This window comes from Panicum virgatum, chromosome 4N (genome assembly GCF_016808335.1).
Source record: "Panicum virgatum strain AP13 chromosome 4N, P.virgatum_v5, whole genome shotgun sequence".
NCBI classification, from domain to species: Eukaryota; Viridiplantae; Streptophyta; class Magnoliopsida; order Poales; family Poaceae; genus Panicum; species Panicum virgatum.
Window position 1 is genome coordinate 32,880,570 of NC_053148.1, and position 19,305 is coordinate 32,899,874.

A 19,305-nucleotide genomic window follows, 5' to 3' on the forward strand; every position below is an offset into this window, starting at 1 on the left:
TGAATGGGTCGGCCAGACTCAGTTTCTTCACGGGCAGATCACTTCTCTATTAATCATTTTATGGCTTCCATTGCATTCGTGGAACCTATAAACATCTACAAAGGTATATCTTGAGTTTTTGACAAATATATTAATTAGTCCCAATGATTCTGTTGTTATTCAACACAACGCTTTCAGCTTTCTCGATGGAGAAATTGTGAAAGGAGGCCTAGCCTATGCATACAATTCCGATCCCATGGTCAGGGATATAAGTCCATCTAGTTTTTTTTTCTAAATTAAGCTTTTCTCATTTGACTATGAACATATATAAATTCTGAATAGATTGATAACACGGCATTGGTGTTACTACTTACTAGATTCAATTCGTTATGAAAATTGTTTTCATAATCTATAAGTTTTTCATATTGTAGGCCGTACTATATCTTAGTCCAATTATATATATTTCCAATGGGAGAAAGCAGGATCTACCTCAACTGATCGAGTCAATTTTACCGAGTTCCCAGTCCAACTGCTCGAGGCCCTACTGAAGTTAAGCTACTGCAGGCTCACAGCAGGGAGCAGTCAGGGGGTTCTATTGCAGATTAACGCCCGGTCAAGTGTTCATTGAATGCCCAGCAGCCCGACTGTCACCTGATACCGGCCCCGATCCAACACTGGGTTTGTTTAGATGCACTCAAAATTTCAAAATTTTATAAGATTTTTCATCACATCGAATATTTGAACGTATGCATGAAATAATAAATATAGTTAAACAAAATAACTAATTATACAGTTTGACTATAATTTGCGAGACGAATTTTTTGAGCCTAATTAACCCATAATGAGACAATAATTATCAAATATAAATAAAAGTGATATAGCACTTTACACTTAAAACTTTTCGTATCTAAACAGTAATGACCCCATCATTCCTGAAGCTGGTCAGAACCGCAGTCCACAGTACAGTACCGGCTCGGCAAAGATCCTCGCAGTAAATCCCAGGATCCGAAAGCAGTGAGACTTCATGTTCGTGTGCCCTGTCATTCCGCCGTTCCCGAACATGTGCGAACGCTCTCGCACTGCCTTTGAATTTTCACAGTACGTGCGTGCACGGTAACTGCAGTCTCTCTCTCTACTGGTCAAACCTACCAGCATTGAATTAGCATCAGTTCATCACCATCCACGTGGTGGTACCATGCATCGAGCCGACGACGACGATGCATGGAAGTAGGACTTTGTTTAGATGTACCTAAAATTTCAAAATTTTATAAAATTTCTCATCACAACGAATCTTTAAATATATGTATGAAGTATTAAATATAATTAAATAAAATAACTAATTACATAGTTTGACTATAATTTACGAGATGAATCTTTTGAGCCTAGTTAACCTCTAACGGGACAATAATTATTAAATACAAACGAAAGTGATACAGTATTTTACACTCAAAACTTTTCGCATCTAAACAAATCCTAAGAAGAATTTCTGCTTAAACCCTGCTCCCGTCTATAAGTAGCACCGCCCGAAATGCAGTGCATTTTGGGCCCTGTTTAGATCTTTACAGGTTTTTGCAAAAAAGCTATAAACGCATTAAAGTGAAATAGAATTTTGCTAATTTGAAGTACTAAATGAAGTCTATTTATAAAAATTTTTGCATGGATGGGCTGTAAATCGCGAGACGATTCTAATGAGCCTACTTAATCCATGATTTGCAACAGTGATGCTACAGTACCATCCGCTAATTATTAATTAAACATGGATTAATTAGCATCATTAGATTCGTCTCGCGATTTACAAACCATCTATGCAAAAAGTTTTGCAAATAGACTTCATTTAGTACTTCAAATGCCATCTTTACATCTTTACACAATTTTGCAAAATGAACTAAACACCTCCTCGGTAAACTTCAGAGCTGCTAGCTTGGAAGCTCACTGACATACAGTACAATAGTAGCCTAGCTTGCCTTGTCAGTCCATCCATGGCGAAGCTCGTCTACCTCTTGACCATCATGCCGCTTCTACTGCTTCTCAGCGAACAGTGTGAAGCTGCAGCGACAAGCTGCCGTCATGTCGGCGCCGGAGGAGCTGCTGCAGCAGCGGGTAGGAGCTCCGGCGGCCCGCAGGTGGAGGGGATGTTCGTGTTCGGGAGCTCGCTGGTGGACAACGGCAACAACAACTTCCTCAACGGCTCCGGCGTGCGCGCCGACTACCTCCCCTACGGCGTGGACTTCCCGCTGGGCCCCTCGGGCCGCTTCTCCAACGGCCGCAACGTCATCGACGCGCTCGGCGAGCTCCTCCGCCTCCCGGGGCTCGTCCCGCCCTTCGCCGACCCGCGCACCCGCGGCCGCGCCGCGCTGCACGGCGTCAACTTCGCCTCCGGCGGCTCCGGCATCCTCGACCACACCGGCCAGCTCACCGTGAGTAGCTAGTGTTCATTCCACACTCACATTGTAGTTATTACTAGTTAATAATCTCTTAATATATGATTGTTCGTCTATATGGTCGTTTATTTCATTTACATGACGTGTAAAGAATAGCCGTGTAGACCGATTAGTCGTGTAAAACTGTGCAAAACTAATGACGTGTAAAGAATAGCCGTGTAGACCGATTAGTCGTGTAAAACTGTGCAAAACTAATTTGACCATTTGGAAGACTGTTTAAAGGACTATGTATACTGACATTTTGCTAAACGATGGACGAGTGACTCTTCACAATTTAACGTTTAGATTAACATTGAATGTATATATATATGGCAGCACTGACTGAACTGACCAAACACGCCAACATGCGCGGTTCCTCCATTTATGTTCAGGGCGAGGTGGTGAGCCTGCGCCAGCAGATCAGCAACTTCGCGTTGGTGACCTTCCCCGACCTGCGGGCCCAGCTGCGCGGAGCTGCGGCGACCGCCGCCGACCATAGGATCAAGCGCCAGGATTCCTTCCAGCGATGCTACCTGTCCAAGTGCCTCTTCATCATTGGAACAGGTGGCAACGACTACCTGCTCAACTACTTCAACCCCAGGAAGAATGGCACCGAGGGTGGGACCGGGACCCCCTTGCCAGAGTTCACAAGGTCTCTCATCACCAAGCTCTCACACCATCTTCAGGTACTACCAACCTCTTGCTTGCAACTGCATCCCCTCCCATGGCTGGTGGTTGGTTGCTCATGCTCTTCAGCTCTTGCTCAGCTGGCTCATGGTAATAAAAGAGTTGCAGTGCATTTCACTGTGTAGTACTAGTGTACTACCAGGCAAAAATGATCAGGTAGTAGAGTAATTAGTATACAGTAGTTGTACTGATTAGAGAATCACAGTTCCTAGGACATTTGAAAATAAAGACCATAGCTAGGAAATGCAAGCAATGCAAATAAAGGTGAGGGACCGAAGCCGGCGACTAGAAGGGGGTGAATGGGAGCCGATCAAAATTTCTTCCGAAATTCACACCGTCGGCCTATATCCCGAAAATCACCCAAGCCCTCAAGCGTTATGACCAAAGTTTGGAGTAGCTATGGAAAAGCTAAACCAACACAAAATGCCTCGAACGTGCGAGCGAAACCACGAAACAAATCGGAAGCGAGTCGAAAAACAGCAGTTCTCTGTCTGCCTGGACCGGTCTGACCGGTGCAACATACCGGTCTGACAGGTCGGGGCCTGAACACGGCTAGACCGGTCTCGCTGTCCGGTCTGACCGGTCGGCACCCAGAAAAACTCGTGAACAAGTCTTCAAACCACGAATCTCGAGCAAATCACGTCCAAATCTGATGAAACTTGGAGGAAAGCTTCGTACCTACTCCGTGAACATATACACAAGGGATCTCACCCTAAAGATCTTCATAGCAAGAGAATTTCGGGATGAGATCAAAAAGGGTGGGGTTTTCTCAAGACCTCAAGAAATCTAAATTCGAAAGAGCTCGTGATTCCAGAGGGTTTGGGATAGAACTAGAAGCACGGGAATCACAACAAAGAGCTCGTAGAATCCTCACAATCTTGTGCACCAAAAATGAAATCAAAATCCATCACACAAGGGCACAAAAACGAGGGGATTGGATTGATTCAAAAAGCCCAGAGGGCACGAGGAGGATAGGGTCTCCTTTCTCAATCAAATCCAACATAAAGTCTCACAAATCCATGGACTAATTCTACTCTAAAGAGAAGAACTGGGGGAGAGAGACACAGGGGTGGCGGCCTGGGAGAAAGAGCAATTCACGGACAAGTTACAAAAGCCACACGACCTAATACAAGTGAAGGGGTATTTATACCCGCGGAGACCGGTCAGACCGGTGCCAGAGACCAGTCAGACCGGTTGGTCTGCAGTATCCCCCTGTACACGATCTCATCTGACGGCTGAGGTTCTTTCTTCGAAACGAAGTCTTCTCCATGATGCCGCCATCTTGATGAAGATCTGGTCCGCGGTTTTGGAGGGTCCGCGAAACCCGGGTAGGTGGCCGGTTTTGAGAAAACCGCCAAAACCTCACACACGGGAAGATTCCCGCCTGCACGCCGTGGCCGTAGACGCCGCTCCCGCCTCGGCCTTCTGACGGCCCTAGATGCCGCCCGACGCCCGTCACCTCCTCGCCCGCAGTGAGGCCCTAGACGCCGTCGACGCCTGTCGCCTCCGCCAGTCCCGAGACCGACGCCCGTGCCTCCACGACTTGGCGTCTTCAACCGCCGTCCACCTCCTTGGTTTTGTGGCGCAAACCAAGAAACCCGCCTTCAGTCGCCGCTTGCGCCCTCGATCCAAGAATGGACGCCACAGCTGCCGCCCGGCCCGAGCTCCTCCACGGCAACTCTCCGTCGACACTCGACGCCCGTGTACCTGCAATCCAAAGACCAAGCGCACGATCACACCGCACGGTTGACAATTCACTCATCACAGGCAGGATAGAGTACTCTCGTTCCTCAATCTCCCCCTTGATGAGTGCATTGTCAACACACCACCTGAAAACAGAGAAGTGATAAAAAGAAGCAGAAAGTGAAGAACTCAAGCAAGTGACACAAAGCTCAGAAAGGCAAAACCAGTCACTTACTCAAGCACAGATCGATCCCCTAAGACAAGGGCAACGGCTCGACGCAATCGATCAAAAGCCAAAACATGACTCCTCAAAGATAGAGGTAACACTCGACGCAGTCATGCTGGAAGTGAAAGGAAAGCGAGGAAAACCAGGAGCCAAAAACAAAGCAGAAACTCCCCAAGCAAAGCTTTTCCCTCTCACAAGTGCAACTCTCCCAAAATGATGCACTCTCAAAGCCCTGTGCACAACAAGTTTTTCAAAAATCAAACAAGTCTCCCCCTTGTTTGATCACTTCTCTCAAAAATTCTCCCCCTTGTTGGCACATGCACACATCAAGTCTAAAAGGACCCAAAGCTCCCCCTGAAGCTGAAACTCCCCCTGAACAGATGCTATGCAATGAATGCAATGCAAGAGGTGTAAGTGAAAGCATTCAGGGATACAATGATATGAGCAACATCTAGTCACAAGCACGTGTGCATCCATAAACAAGACCTGCATCTAGCTCAACAGGGTATATCCAATCAGTCTAGAGCTAGTCAAGTTCAGTTTAGGAGAAATAAAAGCATCACCCATGATCTAGCACTAACAAGTAGGAAATGGAAAGCAGTGCTAATCATACTCATACATGTGAGCCAAACCAGCCAAAACATGTTGCAAAACATTCATTTTTCGATCAAATTTATATCAAGCAATTCTTAATGCCAGGGGTTGAAAGCTTGTCATGCTTTACTTAGCAACGAGGCCAAGCCTATGCCAAAGACAATCAGAAACTTAAGACTCTCGTTTCAGTCATGCACAGCCTTGCCCGGGTTCTCACAAGTGCAAAGTGAGCTGTCCCGAAAGCTCGATCAGTGCGACAAGCAATCCCACCTGAATCTTTTCAATCCATTTCAAGAACAGTTCAGGCAATTTTATCAACATTAAATCATTTCAAGTATGAATTGTTGAACGATAAGCTACACTAGCATGAATAAAATAGCAAAGCATATCAACACGCCCTAACATGCTAGTAGCCAAGACAGGGTGATCATGTTTTCAGATTTTCAAATCAAAATAGTTTAACTCAGATGATGTCATATACACAATGGGGCAAGCTATACATGATCAAGTTTATCAACTCACACTAGCAGGCACTAGAAGATCATAGCAATGTATACAAGAATGCTAGTGCAAGTGAGACAATGCAAAATGCAAACATGTACAATGCATATGCACAATGCAACTAACAAACCTAGAAAACAAAGAGAAGCAAATAAAATCTACAAAGCTAACCAAAGAAAAGTCAGCAATCAAAAGGGGTAACAAACCCCAAGCTCCCCTCGCAAGCGAGCAAAGGTGTCCTGCTCAAGCGGTTTGGTGAGAATATCTGCGGTTTGCCTCTCTGAAGGGACATGGACCAAGTCTATGTCGCCTCTCTCATGGTTATCTCGCAAGGAATGGAACCGGATATCTATGTGTTTAGTTTTGAAGTGTAGGACAGGGTTCTTTGCAATGCTAATAGCTGACATGTTGTCTACAAAGATGGGAACCCTACCAAAACTCAATCCATAATCCTGCAAGATTTGCTTCATCTAAAGTATCTGGGAGCAGCAGCTAGCAGCGGCAACATAATCAACTTCAGTAGAAGAAAACGCTATGCTAGCATGCTTGCGAGAGGACCAAGACACCAAAGATGTACCGAGAAATTGACAAGTGCCGGAAGTCAACTTGCGATCCAACCGACACCCACCGAAATCGGCATCAGAAAAGCCCACCAAAACCAGAGAAGAATCCGCAGAATACCAAAGACCAAATTCAGGGGTGAATTTCAGATACCTGAAGATGCGTTTCACCACCTGCCTGTGGGAGGTGCGCGGAGAAGCCTGGTACCGCGCACAAAGGCAGACGCCGAACTGAATGTCCGGTCGCGTCGCCTTTTAGGTATAGGAGGGAGCCAATCATGCTCCTGTACTCCTTCTGGTCCACCGCCTCACCGTCCAAGTCCTCATCAAGCACCGTCGATGTGCTGATCGGAGTCGGCTGAGGAGACAGGTCGCTCATGTCGAACTTCCGCAACAAGTCTCTAGTGTACTTGGCTTGATGGACAAAAGTGCCATGAGGAGTTTGCTTGATCTGCAGCCCGAGGAAGAACTGCAGCTCACCCATCATGCTCATCTCGAACTCCCTGGACATTTGCTCAGAAAACTTGGAGACAAGAGCGTGAGAAGAGCCACCAAAGATAATATCATCCACGTATATCTGGACTAATAGAAAGTCAGTACCAGACCGCATGAGCAACAAAGTTTTATCCACACATGCCATTTTAAAGCCCTGAGCCAGCAAAAAGGTTTTCAATCTATCATATCAGGCTCTAGGTGCCTGTTTCAAACCGTAAAGAGCTTTCTGAAGTTTGTAAACACGATTTGGAAACTTGGGATTTTCGAAACCAGGAGGTTGTTTCACATAAACCTCTTCTTCGATGAAACCATTTAAGAAGGCAGATTTAACATCCATTTGGAAAACTTTAAAACCCTTGGAAGCAGCAAATGTAAGAAAGATTCGAATAGCTTCCAAACGAGCAACAGGGGCAAAAGTCTCCTCAAAATCAATACCCTCTTTTTGGCAAAACCCCTGGGCAACAAGACGAGCCTTGTTTCGAACAACCAACCCATCCTCACCCTGCTTGTTTTTGAAAACCCACTTCGTTCCGATGAGATTACAAGCAGGTGGAGGCTCGACCAAAACCCAAACTTGGTTTCTTTCAAAATTTTCAAGTTCCTCATGCATGGCATTGACCCAATTAGAATCAGAAAGAGCGTGTCCAATATCTTTGGGCGCAAAAGAGGCAACAAACGCTGAATGAGCAAAGCCAGCGATACTTGTTACCTTGGACCTAGTGACTCGCTCGTTGAGATCACCTAGCATCTGTTGAGGTGGATGGCGGCGCTGAATGTGTCGCGGTGCTTCCCTTGTCGAAGTCATCTCCTCCTCAACCAAATCTGGTGTCTCCTCAGGTACATCTGGTGAAGCCTGAGTCACCTGCTCGACCGGCCCCCAGGAAGTAGACGTAGTCGGGTCGGGGCCGTCATCATCGTCCGAGCTCGTGGCGGAGGCAACTGGGTCCACAGCACGCGTGGTAGCCTCAGCCTCACCCACCGCAGCTTCTTCCTCCTCATCTTCAAAGATGGAGGTGCCGAGCTCATCATCTCCTGCAACTTCAAAGACAGAAGAATTGCATGGTGCAGTCTCGTCGAAAGTAACTTCACAAGTCTCTCTGACGATGTTAGTATCAATAATCAGCACACGGTAAGCTCTGGAGTGAGAAGCATAACCGAGAAAAATGTCCTCAGACAAGCGAGACTCAAACTTATCAAGATTTCCATCTTTTAGCACAAAGCACCGGCAACCGAAAACTCTGAGATGGTCAACACGGGGCTGGCATCCAAACCGCAACTCATAAGAAGTCATGTGCATGAAAGCACGCAAGATAATGCAGTTGGACACGTAACAAGCGGTGTTAACCGCCTCAGCCCAGTATTTGCAAGGAGTCCTATGCTCATCGAGCATCGTCATTGCCATCTCAACCAGCGTCCGATTCTTCCGCTCTACAACTCCATTCTGCTGTGGAGTGTAGGGAGAAGAATACTGGTGTTCAAACCCTTGATCACTGCAAAAGGTGATAAAACGAGCGTTTTGAATTCTGTGCCATTATCACTGTGAATCGCTCGCATGGCCTGGGGTAACTCGTTTTTCAACCTCAAGATCAAGTCTCGAACAAACTCGAAAGCCTCATCCTTGGTTCTCATGAAGAAGACCCAAGAATAGCGAGAAAAATCGTCCACGATCACAAGAACATATCACTTCCCACCAACAGATATCACCCTAGAAGGACCAACTGTGTCCATGTGTAGCAACTCTCCAGGGTGAGCGGTCATCACTTGATTAACAGGTGGATGTGAAGTAGCAATCATCTTCCCGTGGCAACACGGATGGCAAACAAGGTCCTTTTCAAACTTCAATTTGGGCAATCCTCGGATTAGGCCAAGTGAGCTAAGTCTCGACAACAAATCGAAACTCAAATGTCCAAGTCTCCTATGCCACTTCCACAAATCAGAATAAGGACCAGCCAACGAGCAATGAGAAGGGCCAAGAGGGGTACCAGAGAAGTCAACCAAGAAAACCCGATCGCGAGGTGTAATCCGGCAAACCAAATCTCCTCTGGAATCCAAAACACGCGAACAACCCTCCTTGAAGCGAACCTCAAACCCCTCATCAAGAAGTTGCGAAACAGAAAGCAAATTGAACCCAAGGTTTGAAACCAAAGCAACCTCTCTCAGGGTAAAGCGATCAGAAACTCAAACAGCGCCAAGTCCACGTACCTTTCCTCTTCCATTATCCCCGAACACAATGTACTCCTTTGAGCGCATCGGGGTGAGGCTGGAGAACCATTTGTCATTCCCGGTCATGTAGCGCGAACAACCGGAGTCCATAATCCACCTGTTCTCCAAGCCTCCGACCTGCACATCAGTAGTGAGCCAAAGGGTGAGCAAATGTCTCAACACTGGGGTTAGCAAAGTGAGAAGCAAACCAGTGTCGAGCCATTTGCTCTACAGAAGGGTTAGCAAAACTAGACAAAGCGTATCCCTCATCCCGTCTACCGCGTGACTGGCGAGCACCACCGCGAGGAAAGCGTGGAGCATCGAAACCTCCTCCAAAGCCTCGGTCCCGTGGTCCATAGCCGTACTGAAAATGACCAGGAGCACGACCGGCAAATTGACCACCCACTGGAGCACGATAACCACCACCGTCTCCCTAACCTCCACCTACACGGCGTGCTCTAGCATCTTGCCTACCACCACACCGAGAAGGACCATGCACCCGAGCAGAGTACATGTCCGCGTTCCGTCTCTCCTGCTCTCGCCTCACAGCCCGCTTCCTCCTGAAGCAAAACTCCTCCAGGTGACCTTCCCTGTCACAGAACTCGCAGTGGTACCTCACCTCACGCTTAGGAGGTGGAGGCCTAGCCTGCGGACGGGGAGGAGCAGCCCCCTTCTTCTGGGCAACCTGGGCTGCGGCAGCAGGGAGCGTGTCGAGGGGATTCCTCAGCTCATTGGGCTTTGGAACCCAAACCTGCTTCTGTGGAGGTGCTTTTTGTGGTTCTTTCAGCACACCATCCACGGGGTCAACAAGCGAAGGCTGCGTGCTCGTGCTAGCAGTGTTTCCAGCAGCCTTGCCAATCTTACCATACAACCTGTCAAAATCTGACTTCATGTATGTGTAACCGACCCCAAACCCATCACCACGCTTGAACTGCTTAATCATCATGCCCAACTGCGGCTCACTGCTAGAAACCCAACTCAGAATCGCCCTAAGATAGGTATTCTCATTCTCTAAGTTGGCTTTCTCTACTGCAAGACTATCTAAATCAGCAATCAAACCAGGGCAAACAGAGCAGTCACTAGGTGGGCTAGACTCTACGATCTTAGTCTTTCCAAAAGACTTGATCAAAGCGTTCTTCTCATCTAGCTCCGACCTAAGCGTGGGACAAAGCTTACAAGCACCAAGCAAAATTGGCCTAGACTTCATCTCCTCTAGCTCGCACACAACAGTAGCAAACTTGGACTTCAACGAAGCTAGATAGGACACTCATCACATTCAAGCACATCGCTAACAATAGGAGCGTCCTTAACCAGTTCTAGTTCATGCTTGGCCTTAGCGAGCTCATGAGACACGTCAGCAAGTGAAGTCTTAGCAACATCTAAGTTCGCGACGTTCTCATCATGCTTGGCACGGAGAGCAACAAGATCGTTCATGTGAGATATGCAGCCAGCGCGCTTATCCTCACTAGATTTCTCCCTAGCACAAGTTAGCTCAGCCTTAAGCTTTCTACGCTCTCTAGCTGCTTCCTTAAGCAGCCTTTTCTGGTTGTCGAGAGCGGCGTACAACTCCCTAACCCCTGTATCTAGCAGGTCAATCGTGGAGTTTACCTCTGAATCACTCTCGGATCCAGGAGAAGAGTCGGCGTGCGTCGGTGTAGCATGTCCTCCCGAAGACGCACGAGCACCATCGGCTTCACCCGCCATGGTGCATAAGCTCTTGCGCCGACCGGCCGCCAAGCAAAGGCCAATGAAGCCGGTGGCTTCCTTGTCCCGCTTCTTCTTCTTCTTGTCGTCGTCGTCGGAGGTCGATGAAGAAGAGCGGTCGGTGTCGGAGCTCTTGTTGGGGTCGCTGAGCTGCGCCAGAAAGGCCTTCTCCCGCTTCTTGGCCTTGTACTGGAAGCGCTTCTTGAGCGACTCCTTGTCGAAGCGTCCTCCCGGTCACGACTACAGTGCGTGTGACGCCGACGCTCCTTGCTGGAGCCTTCCTCGTCGCGGTCGCGGTGGCGGTAGTAGTCGAAGTGGTTGTTCTGGCCACCGCCGGACTTCTTGGGGCAATCGGCGATGAAGTGGTTCAAATCGCCGTAGATGTAGCACCCGGGGTTCTTCTTCCTCTGCCTGTTGTGGTAGACGCGCTGGAACTTTCATGATGAGGAGGCACAAGTCGTCATCGCCCAGCGTCTCCAGCTGCTCATCTGTAACAGAAGGCAAAGAGGCAAGAGAAAAGCCAAGAGCAGAGTTAGCATTAGAGCTCGATCCACCGGGGCCAGTCACAAGAGCGACGCTCTTGGAAGGAGGGGCACCATTGAGCTTGGCTCGTGTCTGGTTATCCACCTCTGTGGCCTTGAGATTGCTGAAAAGCTCGTTCACCGTCAGAGTCTCCTAGCCAGCAGACTCAATGATGGTGTTCACCTTGAGATCCCACACAGAGCGGTCAAGTGCGTAGAGCAACTTGAGAGCCTTCTCGTGCTCTGTGTACTCAAGGGCATCAGCAGATCTGTTCGCATTGACTTTGTTCACAATCGACTGGAAACGACTAAACATCAAGTCAATGCCCTCACCCGGCTCCTGTGTGAAGTTCTCATATTCACGCCGGTGAGTCTCGAACAGTCTGGCCTTCACCTGAGGTGTGCCCTCATGGTAGTTCTCAAGGCACGTCCAAATCTTGTGGGCTTCCTGAAAACCCTGGACGCGTGAGAACTCCGCACGAGAAACGCCAGCGAACAAGCCATTGATAGCCTTGGCGTTTGCCTCGTACTCAGTCACTTGGAGAGGAGTGACCCGAGCGGCAAGCACTACGTAAGCCTGGTTCTTGGTAATATCCCAGACCTCGGCTCCCATGCTCTGCAAGAAGGCTCTCATGCGAACCTTCCAGTAGGCATAGTCTTCGCCGAAAAACACCGGGATCTTTCCAAGACTCGTCATGGTCGCCAAGTGGTTTTCGAACCGGTTAAGGTACTAAAAACCTCAACCAAGCTCTGATACCAATTGAGGGACCGAAGCCGGCGACCAGAGGGGGGTGAATGGGAGCCGATCAAAATTTCTTCCGAAATTCAAACCGTCGGCCTATATCCCGAAAATCACCCAAGCCCTCAAGCGTTCTGACCAAAGTTTGGAGTAGCTATGGAAAAGCTAAACCAACACAAAAGGCCTCGAATGTGCGAGCGAAACAACAAAGCAAATCGGAAGCGAGTCGAAAAACAGCAGATCTCTGTCTACCTGGACCGGTCTGACCGGTGCAATAGACCGGTCTGACCGGTCGGGGCCTGAACACGGCTAGACCGGTCTCGCTGTCCGGTCTGACCGGTCGGCACCCAGAAAAACTCGTGAACAAGTCTTCAAACTACGAATCTCGAGCAAATCACGTCCAAATCTGATGAAACTTGGAGGAAAGCTTCGTACCTACCCTGTGAACATATCCACAAGGGATCTCACCCTAAAGATCTTCATAGCAAGAGAATTTCGGGATGAGATCAAAAGGGGTGGGGTTTTCTCAAGACCTCAAGAAATCCAAATTCGAAAGAGCTCGTGATTCCAGAGGGTTTGGGATAGAACTAGAAGCACGGGAATCACAACAAAGAGCTCGTAGAATCCTCACAATCTTGTGCACCAAAAACGAAATCAAAATCCATCACACAAGGGCACAAAAATGAGGGGATTGGATTGATTCAAAAAGCCAAGAGGGCACGAGGAGGATAGGGCCTCCTTTCCCAATCAAATCCAACACAACGTCTCACAAATCCATGGACTAATTCTACTCTAAAGAGAAGAACGGGGGGAGAGACACAGGGGTGGCGACCTGGGAGAAAGAGCAATTCACGGACGAGTTACAAAAACCACACGACCTAATACAAGTGAAGAGGTATTTATACCCGCGGAGACCGGTCAGACCGGTTCCATGGACCGGTCAGACCGGTTGGTCTGCAGTATCCCCCTGTACACGTTCCCATCTAACGGCTGAGGTTCTTTCTTCAAAACGAAGTCTTCTCCATGATGCCGCCATCTTGATGAAGATCTGGTCCGCGGTTTTGGAGGGTCCGCGAAACCCGAGTAGATGGCCGATTTTGAGAAAACCGCCAAAACCTCACGCGCGGGAAGATTCCCGCCTCCACGCCGTGGCCCTAGACGCCGTTCCCGCCTCTGCCTTCTGACGGCCCTAGACGCCGCCCGACGCCCGTCACCTCCTCGCCCGCAGCGAGGCCCTAGACGCCGTCGACGCCCGTCGCCTCCGCCAGTCCCGAGACCGACGCCCATGCCTCCACGACTTGGCGTCTTCAACCGCCGTCCGTCTCTTTGGTTTTGTGGCGCAAACCAAGAAACCCGCCTTCAGTCGCCGCTTGCGCCCTCGATCCAGGAATGGACGCAACAGCTGCCGCCCGGCCCGAGTTCCTCCACGGCAACTCTCCGTCGACACTCGACGCCCGTGTACCTGCAATCTAAAGACCAAGCGCACGATCACACTGCACGGTTGACAATTGACTCATCACAGGCAGAATAGAGAACTCTCGTTCCTCAAAAGGGGCATCTGGCCGCCATGGACCATTGGTGTCCTCCATGGCTCCACTACATGATAGGAGGATGGCAGACAGGTATGTGCAGCACCTATTAAAAACATGTATATATGGCCAGTTAAGTTCATACATATACTGATGAGTAAGGAATGAAGCAAAGTAGTACATGTGAGAGAAATAAAGGCAAGGAATATGCAAGTACTTTAAAGCAAGGAACGAAGGACAGCAACAGTGAACACTCGCACTGTTTAGGCAGGAATTTCCCATGAATATTTGGCAAGGTTACTGTGCCTTAAACCCATGTATCTTTTTGCTTCTTTTTCTAGAAAAAAGAAGAGAAATTTCACATAATGAATGCACTAGTCACTAGCGAAAGAAACATATGGATTTTTTTTTCTGTTGTACCCAAGAGCATGGCCTCACATTTATTTTCAGCGTTGCGTACCATCAGACATGGTTCATGCTTTGTCTGTTCGCTGCAGAGGCTGTACGCTCTGGGCGCGAGGAAGTTTGTGGTCTTCTCGATCCAGCCGACCGGGTGCACCCCCGTGGTGCGGTCGTTCCTCAACATCACCGGCGCCGCCTGCATCGAGCCGGTGAACAACGCGGTGGCGCTCTTCAACTCGGAGCTCCGGCAGCTGGTCGACGGCGCGAGGTCGCGCATGCCCGCCGCCAGGCTCGCCTACATCGACTCGTACAAGATTATCAAGGACATGCTGGACTGTTGGAGATCCTCCTGAGCTCCGATCGCCGCCGCTCTGCTCGAACAGAGCTCCGCCGTGGGGGGTCAACGGTGAAGTCACCCATCCGGCTATTTTCACTCGTGAACTCGGCACGCACCAGGTACACCTCACCACCCTTTAGCTCCCCGGCCAACTAGCCTCTCGGATTAGCGCACAGACGCAGCGGAATTTGGATGGCGGTTGGAAGAAGATGAACAGTAGACACGAGAGGAATTCGCGCTCAAACGCACGGTGCCGCACACCGCTCTCCAATTCGACTCGCAAGCTTCATCACCGGAGTACAACGGGCATATATAGCCCAAAGGACGCACCCACGATCCACCACCTAGCCTAGAACGCCGGCACGGACCGCCAGCCTCGCCACGACGCGGATGACGCGCTCTGACGCGCACTCGCCGCGTGCTGGAGATGCTCCCGCCCAATGCGCCTGCTCCAACGGCCGCCATCTTCCTCCGTCCTGATCGCCCGCACGACCCGGTCTTCAACGATCCACGTGATCGGCTCCCGATCACGCCGCCGCCCGATCGCCAGACGATCAGCTCCACCACGGTTCACGCGGACACACACGCTCACCCGCGATCACACGCGCGCCACGGACTGGCTCGTGCACAGCCATCCGTGCACGACGCACACACACGCAGCGTGCACATACGCACTGGACACACACAACGCCCGCGCGCACAGACCACGCGCTCGGCGCACACACAACGCCCCGGCGCGCACACACGCCACCAGGCTTGAACACACGCACACTCCATCGCCATGATCGTGTCAACGGGCGATGGGTTTATTCCCACATGGACCACCCCGCCAAACACGGTACGAGTTTTAATGCCTCGCTCTAAATGCAGCTCGTTAGTGCAGGTACTAACAAGACACAGGATTTGTTCCGGTTGCTACTCCCGTGATCCCGTCATTCCAACTCTAATTTATAGCTCGCTTTAGATCCGTCTTTTTCTGAGAACGTGCATGAGCACGCATTTGATTAAGAGAAGAAGGGTTTACAATGATACAAGTAGCTGAGGCCACTCGACACACAAACACCACGCACTATCTTACAAAGCAGAGGAGCGACTCACTACACAACAAAAGAAACTACGAGCCTAATAAAACCACCAAGTGTGTAGCCCAAACTTGCTTGCAGCAACGTAACACCATCAAAGCTTAGCGACGAGAGTGCACAAAAAGAGAGAGCGACCACCTCAGCTCCGTAAGCAATGAAGTAAAACACGTCGTTGCTGCTGCCGCTGCCCAAAAGTCCAACCCAGAGACCACTTAGAACCCCCACCCTGTGAAAAGAGACAAATATTGTTGAAGCCAACCATGGCACCTACACCGATACAGGACGGAGAGATCCTCAAGACGACATCTTCTTGAAGGAAACACCACTCAAGTGTCATCGTTGCCCATCTGAGAGACTTGGTTTTCACCCAGGAACACAAGATCAAGGTCACCACAATGCCTCTAGCAAGGTGAATGGCATCCAAAGATGTCGCCATTGTTTGCACCATCCGAAGCTAAGCAAGGCTTTCGCCCATGACCCAAAGACTCATCCTCTGTCAAGCACCGCGATAGCAGGGCACGAGATTGAAATCGACAAGCATAACGAATAGAGCAGCGTAGGGTCGAAGAAGAAGAAACTGGCTGTAGCACCAAGGATATGCTTGCCACGACGACCCACAGCCCCACCACCAGATCCCACCTCAGCAACCGTGAGGGACAAGCAGGATGGCCACACAACCAGAGGGGGGACGCGGCAGCTAGCGGCGGCGGCTAGAGCCGCCCACCGACCCACCCCCAGAAGACAACCGGAGCTCGTATATACAATGTAAAAAGATTTTTCTCTTTTTAACTCTGTGTGAAAAAAAAAACCCCACAGGCGTGAGGGAGACGGGCAGGGCCTGCTGCGAGATGTCCCGGAGCTCGTCCGGCGTGCTGTGCAAGAAGCAGGGGCCCGTGTGCAGGGACCGGACCGAGTACGTGTTCTTCGACGGGCTGCACCCGACGGACGCCGTGAACGCCAGGATCGCGCGCAAGGGCTACGGCTCCAGCTCGCCGGAGCACGCCTACCCCATCAACGTGAAGAAGCTAGCCATGCTGTAGCGCTGCAGGATAATAATCCTTCTCTTAGTAATTAATTAAATTGTGATGAATGGATTAATCTAAGCCGTGCGTGCATGATCTAGCAGCTAGGTTAAATAAGAATTTTGTAAGTCTTAGCACTAGTTCAATGGATAATCTAGTAGCCGAGCATTTGTCCGAGGCGCCGGGCCAGTGCGCCATATATGGGCTGAATCGAAAGCTTTGGTTTTAGGCCCAAGGCCTTTCCAAGGCCCGTGTTTTTTTTGGATGTACAAAGGTTTTGTATGTTGTAATCAGTCACATTCTGTGGATTTAGGACCAGTGTTTGTAAAGAATTGGCACTAGTGCGCTAATCCGATATATTTTTTTGGAAGACTTTTTCTTTCCCACATCTTCCAGTGTTTAAGATTCGTGCAACGTTTTATAACTGTTGAATCAACACATCCAAACCCTAACCCTCACCCCCTCTCTCACCTGTGTTGCTCCCACCCCTGCCCTCTCCAACACCACATTCCGACCCAACCCGCGCTCGCGCACCGCCACCAACCCTCCCCTACCATGCACGCGGCCCTCTCCTGCCTCGCCGCCACGTGCTGCCCCGCCGCCGGCCCTCCCCTGCCTGCTGCCGCGCACTGCCCCGCCGCCAGCCCTCCCTTGCTCCGCGCGGGCCGCGCGCTGACACTGCCTCTCGCCGTCGCGCACTGAGCTCACCGGAGAAGAAGTGCCTTCAACAATTAGATTTAGTACTTTCAACATTTCGTACTTCCAATTTCATCATTCATTTGTACAGTTTCAACATTTTGATCGTCCAATGTTGAATATGCTTAAGAAAATATTGAGTTAATCCTATTAAGATATTGAACATATTTGCAGCAGCTAATTTGGTTAAATAAGCTTTAAAAATAGATGACTTATCTACCTTCCACGAGAGCCCCTCCCCCCACCACACACACACCCAAAGTGTGGTCAAGTTAGCCAAGCCAATTTATTTTAGCTATTTTGGCCAACTTTTTCCCACTGCGTAGTTGGGTGTTAAAATATTTAGCTTTAGTAGTCTATACGCTGGTCACCTTATGTCATTTTGGTGCATGTGGCAAAACATGAACGGATGGTGGCTTCCTACATGGTGCCATTCAACTGTAGCTTGCTTAGGGAAATGGACAGGGCGTTGCATTGCCTCCAGCCGGCAGCCTGGGTGTCATATACTGGGGATGGCAGTGGTAGGACTAGATATTAGACCCGTGTGATGCTGCCAGCACATAATTTTTAAACAAAATAAAATAATTGCTACATGCATTTTCATCTACAGATCATTTTAGAGCATCTCCAATACCTTTTTCAAATTATATTAGATAAATTCTATTTAGCTAGTCATTTAACTATCAAAAGAGAGTGAAATCCAATAACTTCTGTATCCACCCCTCTTCCACTCGCCTACAACCGTGCGCTGGACGAGGAGCTGCCGTGCGCTGGCCGCCGCGACCTCCTTGCGCTGGACGCATCTGCGCGAGGGCCCTGCAGGAGTTGCCGTGCGCTGGATGTCGCCGGCCGTCACGACTTCTCTGCGCCCCTTCCTCCTCTCCTCGCCTCTCTGTGGTCCGCGCCGCCCGACTCGCTGTAGTGCATTTAATCTACGAAGAAACAAATTCATCATAGATTACTGAAAAAATATCATAAAACAGCATCTATGACGATTTCGGATAACGTCATATATTGAGCGTCATAGATTAAATTAAGTGATGTTTTTCCGTAATCGTCACAGATTGGCACGATCTATGACGTTTCTAAACCGTCACAAAATTGCCCAAAGTCCACTTAGTCCAACCCAAACTCAATATCTGTGACGAAAATAAACGTCACAGATGTTGTCACAGATAATGCCACATGTTCAATTATCAATGACATGGACATTGACATGGCATCTAACGTGGCGGCCAACATGGCTGCTGATGTGGCATTCGACGTGGCGGCCCATGTGGCTACCACATGGATGCTGACGTGGACAATGATGTGGCAGCGAGTCAATTTGGACCCATTTGCATATGGCCAAATTAAGTTTCTACTCATAAAAAAGCAGAGCACATTTTACATCTGGGCCATTAAAATACAGCCCATTTTTCTAATCAATGCATTATCATTTCAGCCCAAATCAAAATATTAACTAGCATACATTCTAATCCAACAACTCATCACATACATACATGATACAACATCAAAGTTTTTCAGTTCAGCATAAAATCAGTGTAACTCTAGTTAATCTAGCAAAACATCTCACAATTCTGAAAAATAAAGCCTTCTGCTTCCTTCTGCAGAGTCTTATCATCGACCAATCTCTCTAGCTGCCTGTTCCTTGAAGGCTCCTCCGTCCCTCACGTGGCTCCTTACTTGCTGCAATGAGCATGAGAAAAAATCACAAACAACCCAGATGAAAATGATTAGCTGGTAGTGTAGTGGGCAGCATATAAATCAATAGCTCAATCTGCATACACATATCCTAAACCAAGATGGGCAGCCATAATTGTATTTTACAGTGCAAGATCTTAAATTTGTTAAACATAACCTTTTGCCCAGAATGACGAAAAAGCTTTTGCTCAAAATAGTATAATTCCATTCAAGACAGTACAA

General features: G+C 49.1%; 1 protein-coding gene across 1 annotated transcript; it reads left to right on the forward strand.

The window, feature by feature from the left end:
• Window positions 1–896: 896 nt before the first annotated feature.
• On the forward strand, window positions 897–16,951 carry LOC120669331 (GDSL esterase/lipase At1g29670-like). Its single transcript, XM_039949101.1, has 6 exons — window positions 897–939; window positions 1,891–2,396; window positions 2,792–3,085; window positions 14,338–14,572; window positions 15,397–15,417; window positions 16,478–16,951. Exons 1-6 carry the CDS (start codon window positions 897–899, stop codon window positions 16,699–16,701), a joined length of 1,323 nt encoding a protein of 440 aa, XP_039805035.1. The 3' UTR covers window positions 16,702–16,951.
• Window positions 16,952–19,305: the final 2,354 nt, after the last annotated feature.

Coding starts and splice junctions, on each gene's coding strand:
- LOC120669331 (XM_039949101.1), top strand. CDS start 897: ATGACCCCATCATTCCTGAAGCTGGTCAGAACCGCAGTCCACA. Junction 3,086..14,337: donor AGCTCTCACACCATCTTCAG/GTACTACCAACC, acceptor TGTTCGCTGCAG/AGGCTGTACGCTCTGGGCGC. Junction 15,418..16,477: donor GGACCACCCCGCCAAACACG/GTACGAGTTTTA, acceptor AAAACCCCACAG/GCGTGAGGGAGACGGGCAGG.